The sequence below is a fragment of the Gigantopelta aegis genome, chromosome 4 (assembly GCF_016097555.1).
Source record: "Gigantopelta aegis isolate Gae_Host chromosome 4, Gae_host_genome, whole genome shotgun sequence".
Classification (NCBI taxonomy): Eukaryota; Metazoa; Mollusca; class Gastropoda; order Neomphalida; family Peltospiridae; genus Gigantopelta; species Gigantopelta aegis.
The window spans coordinates 91,829,642-91,848,323 of record NC_054702.1 but is presented as its reverse complement, the minus strand read 5'-3'; the positions used below and the strand labels follow the sequence as shown (position 1 = coordinate 91,848,323).

Here is an 18,682-nt window from a genome sequence, read left to right as displayed (position 1 = left end):
TTCCGATTACAATTTCTAATTTTGTCTTGGTTAAAAATTCATTTATTTATTATGAATTTTTATGTTTAATACTTTTTCTCGTGTACGAATACTATATATTATCCACTGAATGATTTAAACTTAAAAACTAAAAGTCAAAGTCAAATTGCTTTTTCCATTTTTTTTAATTCACGCGAGATGTTATCGCTGTCTAACAACGACTGTAAACAACATGGCGGCTATGGATGAGGCAAAAGAAAATGCAGGTTTGTTTGAAAGACAGTGATGTGTCTAGAAGTTTTGTAGTGTGGATTACTTAATTAATAGTATGAATTTAAGGTGCTACCTAGAGGCGAGTTCTATAGAGAGATGTACATTCGTTGTTTATTCGGAAAAATATCCGCCCGGGGCCCCCCCTCCCCATACCCTAACCTTAACCCCAACCCCAACCCCAACCGCAACCTCAACCTCAACCCCAACCCCAACCTCAACCCCAACCCCAACCCCAACCCCAAACCCAACCCCAAACCCAAACCCCAAACCCAAACCCAAACCCAAACCCAAACCCAAAACCAACCCCTAACCCCTAACTAAAAATAATAATGGAGGGGACCGGGCGGATATTATACCGTTTATTCTTCGCTTACAACGTATTAAATTCATACGTCGGTTTTTCACTTGCCCGACTATCATGGGCGTGAGTACTCTGACGATAATAGAGCAAGACGGACATTGGACAGTTATAATGCCCAATAACTGCTCTCTTACCATCAGTGTACTTGGGCTATTCTTTCTTTTGATGTATAGATGTATTTACCAAAACTACTGCGACAACAACAAAATAATAATTAGAAGAAGAAATAATAAAATAAATAAATAATTGTGAATATGATATCAATATTCATAGCTCCTGCCACTCAGATGGTAACCTTTAAGGGGATGCGGAACATGGGTGTCACGCGACACACCCTTTAATTGTGTTTAGCAGAAATCCTAAATTTTCTTGAGGGAGCATGACTCCAAACATGCCCTTAAAGGGACACACCCTAGTTACGGCTAGTTGTTAACCATTACGGCGTTGTTTTTCGCTATTAAACCCATTTTTCACAAATAAAATTGCACTTTACTTACCGTTTATTATTTAGAATATATATTTCCATTCACCTGAAGTGTTTTTTGGTAATCCTGGTAATCCTGGTGTTTGTAATACCACAAAATGCGTCTGAGAAAAAACCGTTGAGCAGACAAGGTCTAATCTAATTTTAGAGGGGATATTTCCATTTCAATGTCACAGACGTTGGTATATCACATTACCGTTATCATTTTGGTTCGGTTTGTTTCCTCGTGCACGGTTCGCGCAATCAACATCCGATTTGTTGTTGTTCATTTGTGAGATTTTTCTTCACAGTTCGTGAACATTTTCAGTAACAATAAAGTTCAGACAAGTAAGTATCTCAATACAAAATGTTACAAACCCTTAAAACCAATAATTTTGCTAAGTCCTATGATATCTGGAGAGGGGATACAACCAGGACAGAACAGTTGGAACATGTCCAGGAGAGGTGAAAAGAACGCACCCCAAGTCTGTGAAATTTGTCGTGACGTAGGCATTGTTGTGCTTCGAGCGACATCTACTGGTGACATCAGAATACAAACTTTCAAAATTATTTCAAGCAATTGGGACATGGGGATTCCCATGGTATTTATCGGTATAAAACCTGCTTTTTCACTCCATTTGATAAAAACGTGATCTAAGTGTGTTACAGGTTTGTAGATTAACCAAATTATAATTTATTTTCGCTGGATGGAACTAGGGTGTGCGGCTTTAAGAACCTATTTTTGTTATTCCCAGGGTCATTACATTGATAAAACAGACACACAGACACCAGGGGTGCACAAATTTGAAATTATAGTTGGTTAGTTAGTTGGTTGTCCAACATCCTCTCTTGGTTTCTTCATAATTGCCAACAACTGCCAAGCTGTTCTCTCCCTTGGAAAGCATCATGGGCGAACTTGTATAATTTTCTCCGACCAAAAAAGCTCCAAACGTCTTGGTACTGATGGGTTTTAAACCGTAACATTCTAGGGAGTGTAAGTTAAACGTATTCTGCACCATCTACGCTGATATTTTCATGTGAGAAATATTAATTAAGGTGAGAGAAAGAGATATATTTTGTTCACACACGATTGATACAGGTCAAGGGTCAGCACGTGCTGCACACATGGTAATGGCTAATTTAGATGTGTGTTTGGATTGATTGTTCAAGACGGACAGAAACAAAATATGTGATATAGGAAAATTAATTGTGTGTTGATATTTACATTAACAAAACAACATGCCTGTAAAGAAGTCAGAATTGACAGAAATAACGAATGACCCTTTCAGAAGTCCCCCAAAAGTGCGAACTGAAAGATTTAATCACGTCGGCTGTGGAAAGCGCTATCAGGTCTATTCGAGACGGTTTGAAAAAGGAGATAAAGGAGGAAGTTATCAATGAACTGGATATAGACCAATTGAAAAATGACTGTCACGATATTAAGTTGGAAAATGAACAGTTACATGAACAGTTAGAAAAGCAAACGACACAGTTGGATGAAGTAAAATCCGAGTGCGAAAAACTGAAATCTCTGGTAAACACTGCCATAACTCTCTCTAACCGTAACGAACAATATTCGAGAAAAAACAACGTGAAAGTTTTTAACATTCCCGAGACAAATGACGAGAATCTGAAAGAAATGTTCCCCATAATTCTCAGTGAAAAAGGAGGAGTCATTATTAAACAAGATGATATTTTGGCAATACATAGAATAAACCATGCTGACAAGAAGATTGTAAAACCAGTGCTAGTAAAATTTCGATCTTCTGATGTCAAACTGAGTGTGGTGAAGGTACGAAAACAGTTAAAGGAGAAACATTCAATTCGGATCACAGACGATGTTACAAGAGAAAATGTTATGTTAATAAACCACCTAAAACAGCACCCCGAATTAGTTAATGCGTGGTATTTCAACTGCAAAGTGTACGGTGAGACAAAAAACGGAAAACGGTTTCAGTTCTCTCCCTTGGATAGATTGGAGGCTGTGCTTGGAATTTCTGGAAACTGACTACTGGGACAGTGTTGTGGAATTTGTGGCGGACTATACCTTTTTCGAAAAAGCGTGGTTTTGTTAATATTTTCAAATGTGGTATTATTTTTTAGCCGATATTCTAACATTACCTGATTGTTTCATTTTTCCTGACTGTGTGACAGTGTCTGTGGTGTTATCGTGAAAATTCAATATTATTATACGGTTAACATAGACAGTGATGATAGGTAAAGAAAATATTGTTAAATATTGTCTTAACATAACATATGACTAGATAGTGAAAGGAAACATTTGACCGTTGTTGTTTGTTTGTTTGTTTTTTTTGTTTTTGTTTTTTTGTTTTTTTCCTACGAATGAACACAAAAAGTAAAGTTGTTCATCAGCTGAAATGCATATGAAAGACAAATACAAGTAGTTTGTTCTGCAGTTTTATTAGCTGAGATTTACTCACTCCTAGATATTTTAAGTATATTATGTATTATTTTAGTAACAGATTTAACTCTCAGATGGTTCTCTTGGAAAGTATCATGGGGGCACATGTAGAAATTTCCTCGGCCAAAAAAGCTCCAAACGTCTTGGTACTGATGGGTTTTAAACCGTAACATTCTAGGGAGTGTAAGTTAAACATATTCTGCACCATCTACGCTGATATTTTCATGTGAGAAATATTAATTAAGGTGAGAGAAAGAGATATATTTTGTTCACACACGATTGATACAGGTCACGGGTCAGCACGTGCTGCACGCATGGTAATGGTCTAATTTAGATGTTTGTTTGGATTGATTGTGCAAGACGGACAGAAACGAAGTATGTGATATGTGATATAGGACAATTAATTGTGTGTTGATATTTACATTAACAAAGCAACATGCCTGTAAAAAAGTCAGAATTGACAGAAACAATGAATGAGTTGGCAGACATAAGACAGACCCTGTCAGAAGTCCCCCAAAAGTGAGAACTGAACGATTTAATCACGTCGGCTGTGGAAAGTGCTGTCAGGTCTATTCGAGACGGTTTGAAAAAGGAGATAAAGGAGGAAGTATCAATGAACTAGATATAGACCAATTGAAAAATGACTGTCATGATATTAAGTTGGAAAATGAAAAGTTAAATGAACATGTGGATTTGTTAATATTTTCAAACGTGGTATTATTTTTTAGCCGATATTCTAACATTACCTGATTGCTTCATTTTTCCTGACTATGTATGTACAACAGTGTCTGTGGTGTTATCGTGAAAATTCAATATTATTATACGGTTAACATAGACAGTGATGATAGGCAAAGAAAATACTGTTGAATATTTGTTTTAACATAACATATGACTAGATAGTGAAAGGAAACACTTTTTTTTCTTTTTTTTTCTTCCCCCCCCCCCCACCCCCCACACACGAATGAACACAAAAAGTAATGTTGTTCATTGGCTGAAATGCATATGAAAGACAAATATTTTAAGTTTTACATAGTGCATTATTTGAAAAATATTAACAACAAACATATTTGTAATGTATGAAATATACATGTATACTACTGTACATAAGTATTTGAGTTATATGCCCAGTTGTTTCGACTTATCCCATCATTGATATTTAGTTTGTTTTAACGGAGCTAATGCACCAATGGGTCTTAAGAGAAAAAACTTAGTTTTTTTACTTTTCTCTCTACTTTTCTTTTACAGACAGACTATTCTGACTGCATTGCAAATGACATTAAATATAACCTGTTTTGATTTAATATATGCAAACACTTTTTTTTACCAAATAAGAACAGCTTTCTTTGATAGTAACTTTATATTTGCATCTTTCGAATATGTCGCAAGATGGCTTGCATACAAATTATGACTGTTAACTGCCAGAGATTGGGAGTTCCTGAAAAAAGAAGGGATGTTTTGAACTATTTAAAACAAAAGAAATGTAGTATATATTGTTTACAAGACACACATTTCACAGCAGAGTTAGAACCTTATATACAAACTCAATGGGGATTTAAATGTATATTTAGTTCTTTTTCAGGAAATTTGAGGGGTGTAGCTATTCTGTTTAATAACAATTTTGAATACAAATTACATAAAATGAAAACAGATATTTCCGGAAATTATATAGTACTTGATATAACTATAGAAGGGGAGAGAATCACACTTGTCAATATATATGGTCCAAATGAGGATAGCCCAAATTTTTATGAGAACATTTTGAAATTACTTGAAGAATTTGAAAATGAAAAATGTATTCTTTGTGGTGACTTTAATTTGGTGCTTAACCAAAATCTAGATACAAGAAATTATATACATATTAATAACACTAAAGCTAGAGAAAGAGTTTTAGAACATTTTGAAAAATTTAGTTTTAAAGATCCATTTCGTGAACTTTACCCTGACCGAAAAAAGTATACTTGGACAAAAAAGAACCCAGTGAAACAAGCTAGATTGGACTTCTATCTTATATCCGAAAATCTAATGACATTTGTAGCAAAGGTATGGATAGAGAGTAGTTACAGGTCTGACCATTGTGGAGTCATTTTACAATTACAGTTATCTGATATGGAAAAGGGTAAAGGACTTTGGAAATTTAACAACTCGTTACTTAAAGATAAAAAATATATTGAAACAATTAAAGAAACCATTTTAGATGTTAAGAGTCAATATGTAGTACCTGTTTATAACTTAGAAAATATCAAAACAATTTCAGATGAAAATGTTCAGTTTACAATTAATGATCAACTTTTTTTAGAAGTTCTGTTAATGGAAATAAGAGGGAAAACTATATCTTATTCTTCATTTAAAAAGAAAACTGAAGACATTAAAGAAGTAAGTATTTGTGAGGAAATATTTTTTTTAGAACAAGATGAAAATATGATTGATTTCAAATTACTAGATGAAAAAAGAAATGAATTGATAGAAATTAGGAAAAAAAAGTTAAAAGGGCAGTTTATTAGGTCTAGAGCTAAATGGATTGAAGAAGGAGAGAAGCCCACTAAATATTTTTGTAGCATGGAATCAAGACATTTTCACAGTAAACTTATCTCTAGAATAGAACTTGATGATGGTACCATAATAACTGATCAAAAACAAATCTTAGAAGAAACTAAATTTTTTTATAAAAAGTTATATTCCAGTCATGATAAACAGGAGTCAACTTTAAAAGAAAATTTTAAACAATTAAAAAATATGGACTTCAAAATATTAACTGATATGGAAGCAGAACAACTTGAAGGAAAAATTATGTACTCAGAAGCATTGGCCTTTTTAAAAGAGATGAAAAGTGAAAAGAGCCCTGGCTCTGATAGATTTTCTGCTGAGTTTTAAAAAATGTTTTGGTTAGATTTGGGCCATTTTATTGTTACCGGTAGATCAATTAATTACAGTTACGATATTAAAGAAATGTCAACCACACAAAAACTGGGAATAATTACTTGCATACCAAAACCAGAAAAATCTAAACTTTTGTTAAAAAATTGGAGTCCAATAACATTATTAAATTGTATTTACAAAATTGCTTCTGGATGCATTGCAAATAGGATTAAAAAGGTGTTGGACAAACTTATTGCAAAAGACCAAACAGGGTTCATTAAAGGCAGATACGTAGGCGCAAATATTAGACTAATCTATGATATTATGCAATATACTGAATTATATAAAATCCCTGGCTTATTGCTTTTAGTTTACTTTGAAAAAGCTTTTGATTCTGTGTCATGGAAATTTATTGAACAAACTTTGGAGCTTTTTAATTTTAAAATATCAATAAAACAATGGATACAAATATTTTATAAAAATTCAGAATCTAGAGTAATGCAAAATGGTTTCTTGTCTGAAAGCTTTAAATTAGAACGAGGCTGTAGACAAGGCGATCCTCTCTCCCCCTATATTTTTATAATGTGTGCTGAGATACTAGCAATATTAATAAGGAATTCTAAAGAAATTAAAGGTATTAACATAGAAGGTGAAGAATACATAATATCTCAGTATGCAGATGATACAACCTTCATGTTAGACAGATCTCCCAAATCTTTGGACACAACTCTAAGAATATTAGACCAGTATGCTAATGTTTCTGGTCTGAAAATTAATTATTCAAAAACGAAAATTATTTGGATTGGTAGTAGAAAGTTTTCCAAAGAGGTATTTCATCATTCAAAATGGAAACTAACTTGGGGTGAGGAAAATTTTAATCTATTAGGTGTACAATTTTCTGTTAATTATTGAACAAATTAGTATAAATAATTTCGAACAAAAAGTACTTCAAATGAAAAAATTAATAAAACAATGGTCATCAAGGAAGTTGACTGTTTTGGGTCGAATTGTTGTTGTTAAAACTTTAATAGTACCACAAATAATTCATTTACTTATTTCCTTACTAAATCCACCTGAAGTAATAGCAAAACAAATAAATATAATGTTGTATACTTTTATTTGGCAGAACAAACCAGAAAGAATTAAACAAGAAGTATTAGTACAAGACTAAAAATGGAGGCATTAAAATGTTACATTTTTCAAATTTTATGATTGCATTAAAAGCCTCTTGGATAAGAAGACTTTTTACCACAAATTCAAAATGGAAAACTCTATTCCAGGCAATAACAGGACTAAAGACAGAAATTTTGTTAAATTATGGTGATTATTTCCTTCAGAAAAAACAAAAACTAATTAAAAATCTGTTTTGGAAAAATGTATTACAAAGTTGGTTAAAGATACAACAAAAACAGACTTGGGAAAATAATGATGAAATAATGAGTACAAATATTTGGTATAATAGTCATATCATTAAAGATGATAAACCTATATTGTATAAACACTATATTGAAAAAGGCATAATTTTTATACAAGATTTATTGAATGAACAAGGACAGTTTATGGATTATGAAGTTTGTAAAGCAAGATACAATATAAAATCAAATTTTTTAGAATATGCCACTTTAATAAGAGCAATCAGAACATTTATTGGCAATATTAAAACTGATAACCAAATATTTGTACCTTTGAACAATCAAATTTTCCCTTTCAATCTAAGAATTTTTCTAAAAGATACAAAGGGATGTAAAACAATATACCAATTATTGAACAGGAATAAAGTAATACCTACATCACAAATAAAATATTGTAAACTGGGTTGTACTTTTTCTCCACAAATATGGGGATATTACATATATCGAAATTGTACCTTCGGTTTATTGAATATGTCGCTTATTTGAATATAATTTTGTTGCACGAGGCACATCCAAATAAGCGGATTTGACTGTATTACAGTTTACCGTTTTCAGTTTTAAAAGACCCATCTTTAATGTGGTTCCAGTATAAAATCTTACACAGAACAATAGCAACAAATACGTTTTTGCATAAAATAAAATATATAGATTCTGATATTTGTCATTTTTGTTATCTCCAACCAGAAACATTGGAACATTTGTTTTATAATTGTACAAAAGTTGCTGAAGTCTGGAAAACTGTTGAATATTGGTTACAAGCCAAAGATGAACACATCTCATTGGACAAAAATATAGTTTTGTTTGGACTTATGAATAAAAAATACAGATTTATTAATTGGCTAATTATTAATGTAAAATATTACATTTATAGAATGAAAATTCAGAAGTCTGGACTAAATGTTGAGGCACTTCAAAATATAATAAAAGATAAACTGCAAATTGAAAAATATATATTGTATAAAAAATGTCAGTTCAGTGAATTTGAAGAAGTTTGGAGACCTTGGCAAATTTTCTTTGAAACTAATGGTTAATGGTTATAGTTTGGAAATCTGTCTTCTTTACTCTTTTATTATTATTATTATTATTATTATTATTATTTTTCTCTCTCTCTCTTTCTTGACTTGAACATTCGCTCTTTTTTTTTCTCTTTTTTTCTCTGCCCATATGAAACCTGTAATGTAACGGTATTGTATATTGGCTATTTTTAATAGAGGTTATTCACGTCACATCATTTTGCTTCCCTTGTTCAGAATAACCTCTATACATGCATATTTATATATGTACATGCAGGGATTTGTCCAGGATTTTTCACCAGGGGCCCATAGCAGCTAAAATTGGGAAAACAAAATAAACAATGAAGGCACATTGAGAATTTTCAATGCCTGTTTCTTCTGGGAGGGGAACCTTTTTGGGTACCAGAGAATGTCTGGATAGATCCCTGACATATAGGCCTATAAGTAGTTGTATTATAGACTCATACTGTAAGTAATGACTTCAGGGCCCCCAACCCTGACATTACCAAATGGTTTCTGGGGTAATAAAAATTTGGAAAAAACAAAAAAACAACAACTGCCAAGCTAACAGACACTTCTTTCTAAGAGAAATGCATTTGAAAGTGAAATGTCAGGAATGTTTTTACTGCTGAATGAACATGCTCACATATATGAAAATCATGCAAATTGGTGCACGCCAATTGGATCATTGTCGTCATTGGATCTGTAGGGTGGAGACAGCATATATCCCCCATTTATATCATCTTTCAATCGGGGGATGGTACAGCATGTATGATTTCTTGAGTGGGTGCATGTTTGTCAACAGTGACTGAGGTATCTTCAATGAAATTATGTAACCATTTTGGACTAGCAGAACCAACTGCAGGCACCATTAATTTTCCGACATTGAAAAACTTTGACCCCGACTTCAATTTATCACGAAAATCAAGTTTCATTGGTAACATTATTTCATCATAATTTGTTTTCTAGAAAGTAAGGGCTTACAGAAAACTCAATTTACACTTTAATTATTATTTGACACCTTGTCCAAAACTATTGGCGAGTGATGTACAAAATGATTATACATACTGAATCCATCATGGATCTAGCAACATATAATCATGAATGAATAAATGAATGAATATCCAACAACACCCCAGCCCAAAAAATATATTGGCTATTGGGTGTCAAACAATGGTATATATAAATGGTAAACATCAGTATAAAATTTCTAAAGTTAAATTAAACCACTGCATGAAGAGTTGTTCAAAAATATAAATATCACAGGTAAGTATATTAAACTTTTGAATAAGCATGATAGTTGGTTCTTTATAGCAGTAGTTCGCTGTACACATTTGCATAAGTTAGTTACTAATGTATAGGGAAATAAAACAGGACTTTACGATGAGTTCGTTACATGCAGTAGTCCGTTCTAATCATGTTCATTATAAGTGTACTTCACTGTACCGGTATCTCTTTTAAAAAAAGTAAAAATAAGTTCAGGGTGGAACCGAAATGATTCTATCAAATTTCCTCTACCAAATATATCTTTCTTTGTTGGTACAAGATAATTACACTCCACCAAAGGAGGTGAACTATCAGTGTACACAGACAGGACTCACACTGAGGTGAAGAATTCTTCTTAAGAATAAATGAATGTGTCGAAGTAATGATGCAAGCAAGACACAAAACCACTTCATTCTTCTTGCACCACCTACAGGAAGATTGCCATGCTCCCAGGACTGGCTTGAAAAAATTGAAGCTTGTTCATAATAGCACCATTCCAATCATCTTGCTAAGTTGAAAAGATTACCCCTGATGCCAATATGAATACGATATCTTTATTAGCAATATAGAAAAAGACACACTTTCATATTAAATTCCAATTAAGGGATGTTCCAGCTTCATATTTTGTAAAGCTTGGAGACAAAGGCAAGTCCATAAAAATTATATCTTTGGATGCCATGGAATCATTCATTTCTTCCAGGGCCATAATAATTGCATACCCAGGCAGTATAGGTATAAATATATAGTCTAGTGATTTCCCTAGAAATTTGGCAAGGCATGGTAGACCAAACACTTTTGGGGCATTTTCACCATTTTGGGGGCACTTGTATTTCATTAAAAATACACCAAAAAATTAATTCAAATAAACATTAATGTAATTTTATGTGCTTGCCTTAATAAATGAATGGCAAAAGATATAAAAGGCATATTTTATTAATTAATAATACCTTTTTGGGTGTTTTATAAAGACAATTTTAGAATTAATTACTGAAAAAGGCTTGTTTAATCGCAGGGCAGCATGGCGCTGATTAAGGCAAGATGGTGCTAGACTACTGAGGCATGGTGCCGCACCATGCTAAAACAAGCTAGGGAAAACACTATAGTCCCTTGCATTTAATCTACCTGCAAACAAATTTGTCTGGTGCTGATTTGGGGGAGATACCGGTTGGACCAGTAGGGGATTAATAATGTTCTACAGTGTTACTAGATAAAACAAAATTCCATTTATTATACAAACATGACATTGTAATTAACAGTATGTGAATTTTTTACTTGCAGATTCGCTTTTACAAGATATTCAGAAAAAAATAACAGAGGCATTTGACATATTTGATCATGAAACCAATAAAACTGTTGATGTCAGGTATTTGAAAATTATTTGAATTGTAATGGATTATAATGGATTATAATTAAAATAAGAAATTATGGCAGTTTTTATATATATGCATCTTGCATGCATTTGATAATTTTTGTAAAACTTATTTTGTACTCAAACATAAATAATAAATATTGGAATGAATTAAATCAAAATTAGGTAAATATTAATTTTCGAAAAAGTATTATATTTCTTGCTCCATTCTATTTTATTCTATTTTTGCTACATTATATTATTTTGTTAGTTGCATAATACATATATATTAAATTGTTATTTTTTGTATAATGTTTCTATTCCCAAGGTTTCTTTTCATACCTTTTTCTTCTCTGTACAGGGAAGTAGGTACTATTATCCGATCTTTGAACTGTTGTCCAAGTGAAGCCGAACTTCATGACATGTTAGCAGAGGTTTGTCATTACATTACAGATATTAGTTGAGAAATGGCATAATTTTTACAACACCCCCCCCCAAAAAAAAACCCACCTAGTTTTATCTTGATTCATTGTTATTTTGAACTGTGTGGTTCAGTCTCTTTAACATTGAGAAAACAAAATTTAAAATAGTGTTGTTTACTTTTAACAAAATAGTAATTAACTTTTCTTATGTTAGTCTCCCTTTCAGCTTATCTTATTGATGATTCTTTTAACCCTGGGTTTTTTTTTTATTTGAACTGCTTTAAAAATTTATAACTTTTCTTTTGTTAGTTCTCCCAGTCAGCATATACAGTTATATTGTGATGTGATTATACTTTAAACTCTGCCAGTAGTTTTTTTATTATACGCCCATCTATGGGTTGTATTATGGTATGGCGTTGTCCATCCGTACGTCCGTCTGTTAACTTTTTCTTGTCCGGACCTTATCTTGCATACGGGACCATCAAACGGATGGCGGTGTGTCACATACTATTACTAGGTCACTGTGACCTACTATTCACGGTCTACTGCATATAGCAAAAAATCCTTGTCCGTACCATATCTTGCATACAGATGCATACAGGACCATCAAACCTCAATGGTAGGAACAACTTGGAATGGTGGTTGGTCCAAAACAAACTGTTCATCCATCCTATTGCAAACATTTCACATAATTATAAATTTGAATCATACCCGTAACATATTCATATATACTCAAAGGCAAAAGTCATTGTGACATGGATTGTTTGGAGTAATAAATTTGTGAATGGATTTATGGATGTAAACCAGAGAAAATGTGCATGAAACAGCTAAAAGAAATGCAACCAAGCAGTTGTTGCAGCGATTGCATGCTTTGTTTAAGAAACATGGAATATTCAGGAGAAATCATGTCCAGTGTTCACCATAAAAGGCCAGACATTCAGTCGCAAACCATTGCCACTTTGTGCAGTCGTAGGGTTGCTTGAATCTGGGACCTTGCAGCGTGACGTCGCATGTCAATTCAACGTCCACAGAAACACCATATGGCACTTATGGCAATGATATCAACAAAACAACCAGGTCAGGGACGGTCCCCATAGCGGCCGACCACCCGTGACAACCCCTCGCCAAGACACATGGATCCAAACCATGCATCTGCAAAACAGGTTCCAGCCAGCAACCCTCACAGCCTGTACCATCCCTGGCAACAGAGGTGTATCAGCAAGGAGAGTCTGACGACATCTACTCATCTACAGCATTCATGCTACTGACTGTGAACTTTGCTCTGGACCCCCTCTAGTGATGTAGCTCATTTGCATATGGCAGGTGCGCCCTTTTCATGGACTATTGCTGTTTCCATACCTTCGGACATTTCTCTTTCCATGTTAATTTTTGTTATAACATTTCATACACGGCAGTAAAAATGTATCATCAGTTACCTTTGTCTTTTGTGTGTCACAATAACTTTTGCCTTTTAGTATATCTATGGTTTTCAGTCAAACTCCTGATGGGCGTATCATGTACGTCATTGGTACTTGTTTGAACGGTTTTTATACTCCTGATTTTAAATGCTGCTCTCCTGTTTTTACATTTAGTTTTCTCATGATGAACATTAAATTGACAAAAAGTTGAGACTTTTACTGTATGGTTTTAAACAGACATATTTTTATTACAATTTTAACAAAAAGTATTTTTTTAAGATTACAAATAGTGTCTTTAATACCACTGTTCATGTTATGTAAGAATTGTCTTTTATTTCTTTTACGGTCATTGGTGTATGAAAAAAAAAAATCATCCGCAAACTGTGTGAATCGGCAAAGCCGTTCTCACATAATTTTGCGGATGATCTTGTTTGCTCATACCCAGATGAACGTAAAAGAAATAACGGACAATACTTATAATTAAATTTGAAACATGCTTAATAATAATAATATAAAAAGTTCATATTTTATTTTGAATTTTTATTTTGTTTTAAACAGTAACACTCAATAAAACAAATTACCAATATAAAATGACTTCCCTGAAGAAACTCTGTTGCTACGTCTGGACCAACGTGATGATGACATATTGTAATGAATGTAAGGGAAATTTAATTAGACTGAATTGCAAGAACAAACACAGTAGCTTACATATTGTTAAATAGTAGAATGATTCAGATATGCAGCATTTGTTTCCCATTTCTTGTAGATAGAAGAGGAGGAACCAACAGGCTATATCCGATTTGAGAAGTTTTTACCGATGATGACAACAGTATTAATAGAAAGAAGGTATTTTAAAATTCTCTACTTTATTTATTTAAAAGTTGAAAAAAAAGCGATATTTTCAATGTATTAAAAATAACATAGATATTATGTATGTTCATTTCCACTTAATTAAATATTACGTTTATTTTTAAGTGATAGGCCTACAACGGCCTACAAATAAAATGGTTGGTAAAGTGACAACAAACATAACACTATGTAAAAATTACTTGTTTTAATTTTAATTATGTGTATGTAGGGCTCAAACTTAATGACAGCAATTGCCGTAAGTCACAGACTTTACATATGGCAGTGTTTTGTCCCTGAATAAAAATTATTGCTAGTAGTTGAAGCAATAATTTTTTTATATATGTATATTTGTTGCAAAAATGACTGGTTTGCCACAGATGACCATTTTGCATATGGCAAAAACATTTGAAAATTGCTTTAGGTAACAAGTTGAGACCTGGCCTAGTGCTTATAAAACCTCATTAGAGATCGAGTCTGAACTTTATAAGCCTGGACCCACTGGTATGTCAAATTCTACTACTAGTGTATGTTGGAAGTAAATAAACCTTGGAGGGCTAGTGTTGCACTGATCAACAGTGAAATGGCTCCCGATACATGATAGACGTCACATGTTTGCCCAAAAATTTCAGATCACTGGCAGTAATTCTGTTCAATAATGTATCTCTGTTTGGTATGATTCAATTCTGTTTTCTGTACAAAAGAATTTTAGTTAATTTTATTTATTTATATTTTCTGATGACATTTAGGAATTAGATAAATAAATGTTTTTTTATATTTCCTTTTCTTTTTCTGTTTTTATTTTATAGAATAATCCTCATTTATCTGCAACAGTGTAAAACTATGTTCACATAATCTTAGTAATCAAAAATAGGTTCTGCTTGTTATACAATTACTTTCTATATGGTAAAGTGGTAGCATTATACAGTTAGCTCTCTTGTGTTGTTTTTGCATAGATCCATGTTTGAAGTCTAATTATTTGGAATATGATTATATGTAGTAAATTAGTGATATCCAAGGAGTTATTTTTTAAAATTACGTTATAAGTTGTAGAAGCATCACTAGGGGTATATGGCTTTTTATGTACCCTCTGTGTGTTCTTTTACCCCGAGCCGACTACATGGGCTACTCTTTCCGATTAGCAGCAAGGGATCTTTTATTTGCGCTTCCCACAGGCAGAATAGCACAAACCATGGCCTTTGTTGAACCAGTTATGGATCACTGGTCGGTGCAAGTGGTTTACACCTACCCATTGAGCCTTGCGGAGCACTCACTCAGGGTTTGGAGGTGGTATCTGGATTAAAAATCCCATGCCTCGACTGGGATCTGAACCCAATACCTACCACCTTGTAGACCGATGGCCTAACCACGACGCCACCGAGGCCGGTTCACAGTTTGGAATTTTGGGCATATTATGATGGAAGAAACACAAACATTTCACTAAAATATTTTAAAATACTCCCTATTTAGTATTTATAATTATAACTTTATTTGTAATTTCCTTGAGACTAAAATCAACTACATGTTTCTTTATATTTAACCTTTAGGTAGGCATTTGCAATGCCAGGGTTGGTACGCATAAATCTAGCTGATGATTGCAAATAACTGATCTTCTACCAAGTAATTAATGTGCCTGTTTTCTTCTTTTTTTAAATTAGCGAAAAAGATGGTACATTGTGCAAATTTATTTTAAATGTTTGTCTATGGCAGGTATAAGCCCTCTCCAGAAGATATCTTACTGAAGGCGTTCCAGGTTTTAGATGCAGAAAATAAAGGCTTCTTAACACAAGAGGAACTAAAAAAATATATGACTGAAGAAGGTAATCATTAACTATGATGTTTCTGAAGAATCTGTTCTATTGATTTTGGTTAGACAGACAATCTGGTGTACATAAAAAATCACTGTAATACAGGTCTCAGTGAAATGTTTACGGTCGAAGAAATATAAAAAGGAAAAGGATATATCAAGTTTTATACATGTATCTTTCACAACCTCTTTACACTCACTTCCATGCATCGTTATACTTAGAATAGGAGGAATGTTTTGTAGAAAACAGTTTTGGTAAATACATATTTTTGCAATTATGAATGTCGGTAAAAGTTGAAATTGTCTTTGGGCCTGAAGGGGTGTCTTATTGGTATTTCCATTTAATACTGCATTTCAAGTTTATAAAATGTGGAGTGAGTTTAACACCACCATCCAAGATTTTTTTAATCTTACTTTATTACCAGCTGCCAAGTGTGAAAAAAGTATTTAGCTATGTCAGCATCATGTTTACCAGTGCAATAAATAAAACATGGTATGTTTTATTTATTACCATATAAATTCATATAGGTATATATTAAATGTGGAATAGTTTTTAAAAAAATATTAACATTTGGTATTCCATATTTTATGGTGTAATATTATAAATATTAAAATAAGTACTGATATTCTGTTACTTTTATTATAGGTGAACCATTTGCGCAAGAAGAACTCGAAGAGATGATGTCTGCAGCAGTTGACCCAGAAAAAAACTGTATAATGTACAAAGATTTTGTATCAGAAATGGCAGTTGATGAAACATGATACCATCATACAGAGATAATAATGTTAATATATTATGTATTGTTTCTTGTGACAGAACCTGTTCAAACAGATTGAACATTTTCACACACAGATTATGTGGCCATGAAACATAAATTCATGAATGCAGGTTTTTTGTGTGCCTAAAGTCTTATTTTGTTACAAGGAAATACTGTTCTAATGGTCATACCACTGTGATGGTGGTAAACATTTTAATAACACTCCTTTTGGTGTTACATTATGACCACTGATTATAAGTTAATTGTAAACAAAAGTGTTTATATATGAAATGCTTTTAACATGCATTATGTTTTTTCTGTATATTTGGCAAGTAGTTTGTAAAATAATAAAATTATTTTAAAATTACATTTTTCGTTTGATTTTATTTTAAATATTTTGATTATGTTCACTTTCATTTATTTATAAATTTGTGAAATTTTAGAAGGTATAATGTAATTGTGACCACACAGCAAAATATAACAAACTTCATGCAGGTTTCCCACAGTGATAGCTGATACACTTCAAACCAAACCTTTAACAAAAAAATTGGATTACTTATTTTAAAATGATGCGACTTGAAAGACTGTATTAATAGTGATGAGAATAGAGGTACACATGGGTACTTAGTTTCTAAAAGTGATAGAAGTGATTTACGTTTTACGTGGAAACATTGCAATTAACGGATAGTGTTAAAAAAACCGACTGCATCGTACAGTGATCATTCGAAAAGTGGTGGACAACAGTCAGTAAGAAGGAAAAGCACAGACTCTTACTATCACATCATTTCTTAATGTTGATTTGTGTTGAAACATGATGTGTGGTCTGTTTAGGATCGATCCCCATCAGTAAGGCTATTTCTCATTCCAGCCAATATATCAAGGGCGGTGGTATGTGCTATCCTGTCTGTGGGATGGTAAATATAAATGATCCCTTGTTACTAATGGAAAAATGTAGCGGGTTTCCTCTCCAAGACTATATGTCAAAATGACTAAAATGTTTGACATCCATCAATGTGCTTTAGTGGTGGTGTTAAACAAAACTTCTTTTCTTTCTTTTTTTAAACTGGTGAAATGGATGACATGAACTGTGTGATATACATGAAGGGTGTTTAGCTCAACAAAGCGCTCGGCATTCCTTACAGTGCTCTCATGTGGAAGGGAGTCGAGAACCGTATCAAAATAACTGTTAATTGCCTCGTTTACCGAGTACATTAAACGGGTATGATTGATAGCACAACCTTCACAAATATCTTCCCACATTTTATTGATTTCTGTTGCAAGAATCCAAAGATAATATGCAAGTCTCAAAAAATAATCGCTCTGCACCCTGATTTGTGTTACGATAATGAGAAACAGGATTCACAGTACACATCGCAATTTTTCTTTTTAGTGGAGGTTCACCATTGAATTCAGTTAGATTCTATCGCTGTGCATTGTAAACACATCATCTTCTGGTCTTATACAATGGGATAAATAGTTATGTAATTTTTTCTTCGACTTCAAAGAAGTAGAAGTACTGCTGTCGTATGTTATTTAAAATTCTGAAAATACATAAAACATACTGATTTGATATTCTGAAACATAGAGATTTTAAAAAAAATAAAAAAATCCGTAAAACATACAAGACATGTATGCACACATACATAAACACCTCACCTACCCCTACCTGCATATGTCGAATATGTAACAGTTACAAAGAAAGAAAAAAAAAACCTTGTATTATTAAAAAAAAAATTAATCTGTATGTTTCAGAATATCTTTAGTTTTCATTCATATTAATATAAGTGTTAACTTTGCTTTTTTAAACTCTGTTTTGGAATTTGTATCGTCATCAGTGATTGTAAAACTATACAAAAAATTAAGACGGTAAACTCGGATATTGTGGAAATTTATATAATTTATCTCTATACACAAAATTTATGTTTATACACTCATCTAGAAATGTATCACGTCAATTTACTAATACACAAGTTTGTGTCAAGTATCTGTGGGTGGGGGAGAGTCGTTTGGATTGTGACTGACAACGGCAAATGGTTTC

General features: G+C 32.8%; 1 protein-coding gene across 1 annotated transcript; it reads left to right on the top strand.

Moving 5' to 3' along the window:
• Positions 1-172: 172 nt before the first annotated feature.
• On the top strand, positions 173-17,011 carry LOC121371417 (dynein regulatory complex protein 8-like). Its single transcript, XM_041497292.1, has 6 exons — positions 173-245; positions 11,324-11,408; positions 11,755-11,827; positions 14,000-14,079; positions 15,790-15,899; positions 16,533-17,011. Exons 1-6 carry the CDS (start codon positions 212-214, stop codon positions 16,646-16,648), a joined length of 498 nt encoding a protein of 165 aa, XP_041353226.1. The 5' UTR covers positions 173-211; the 3' UTR covers positions 16,649-17,011.
• Positions 17,012-18,682: the final 1,671 nt, after the last annotated feature.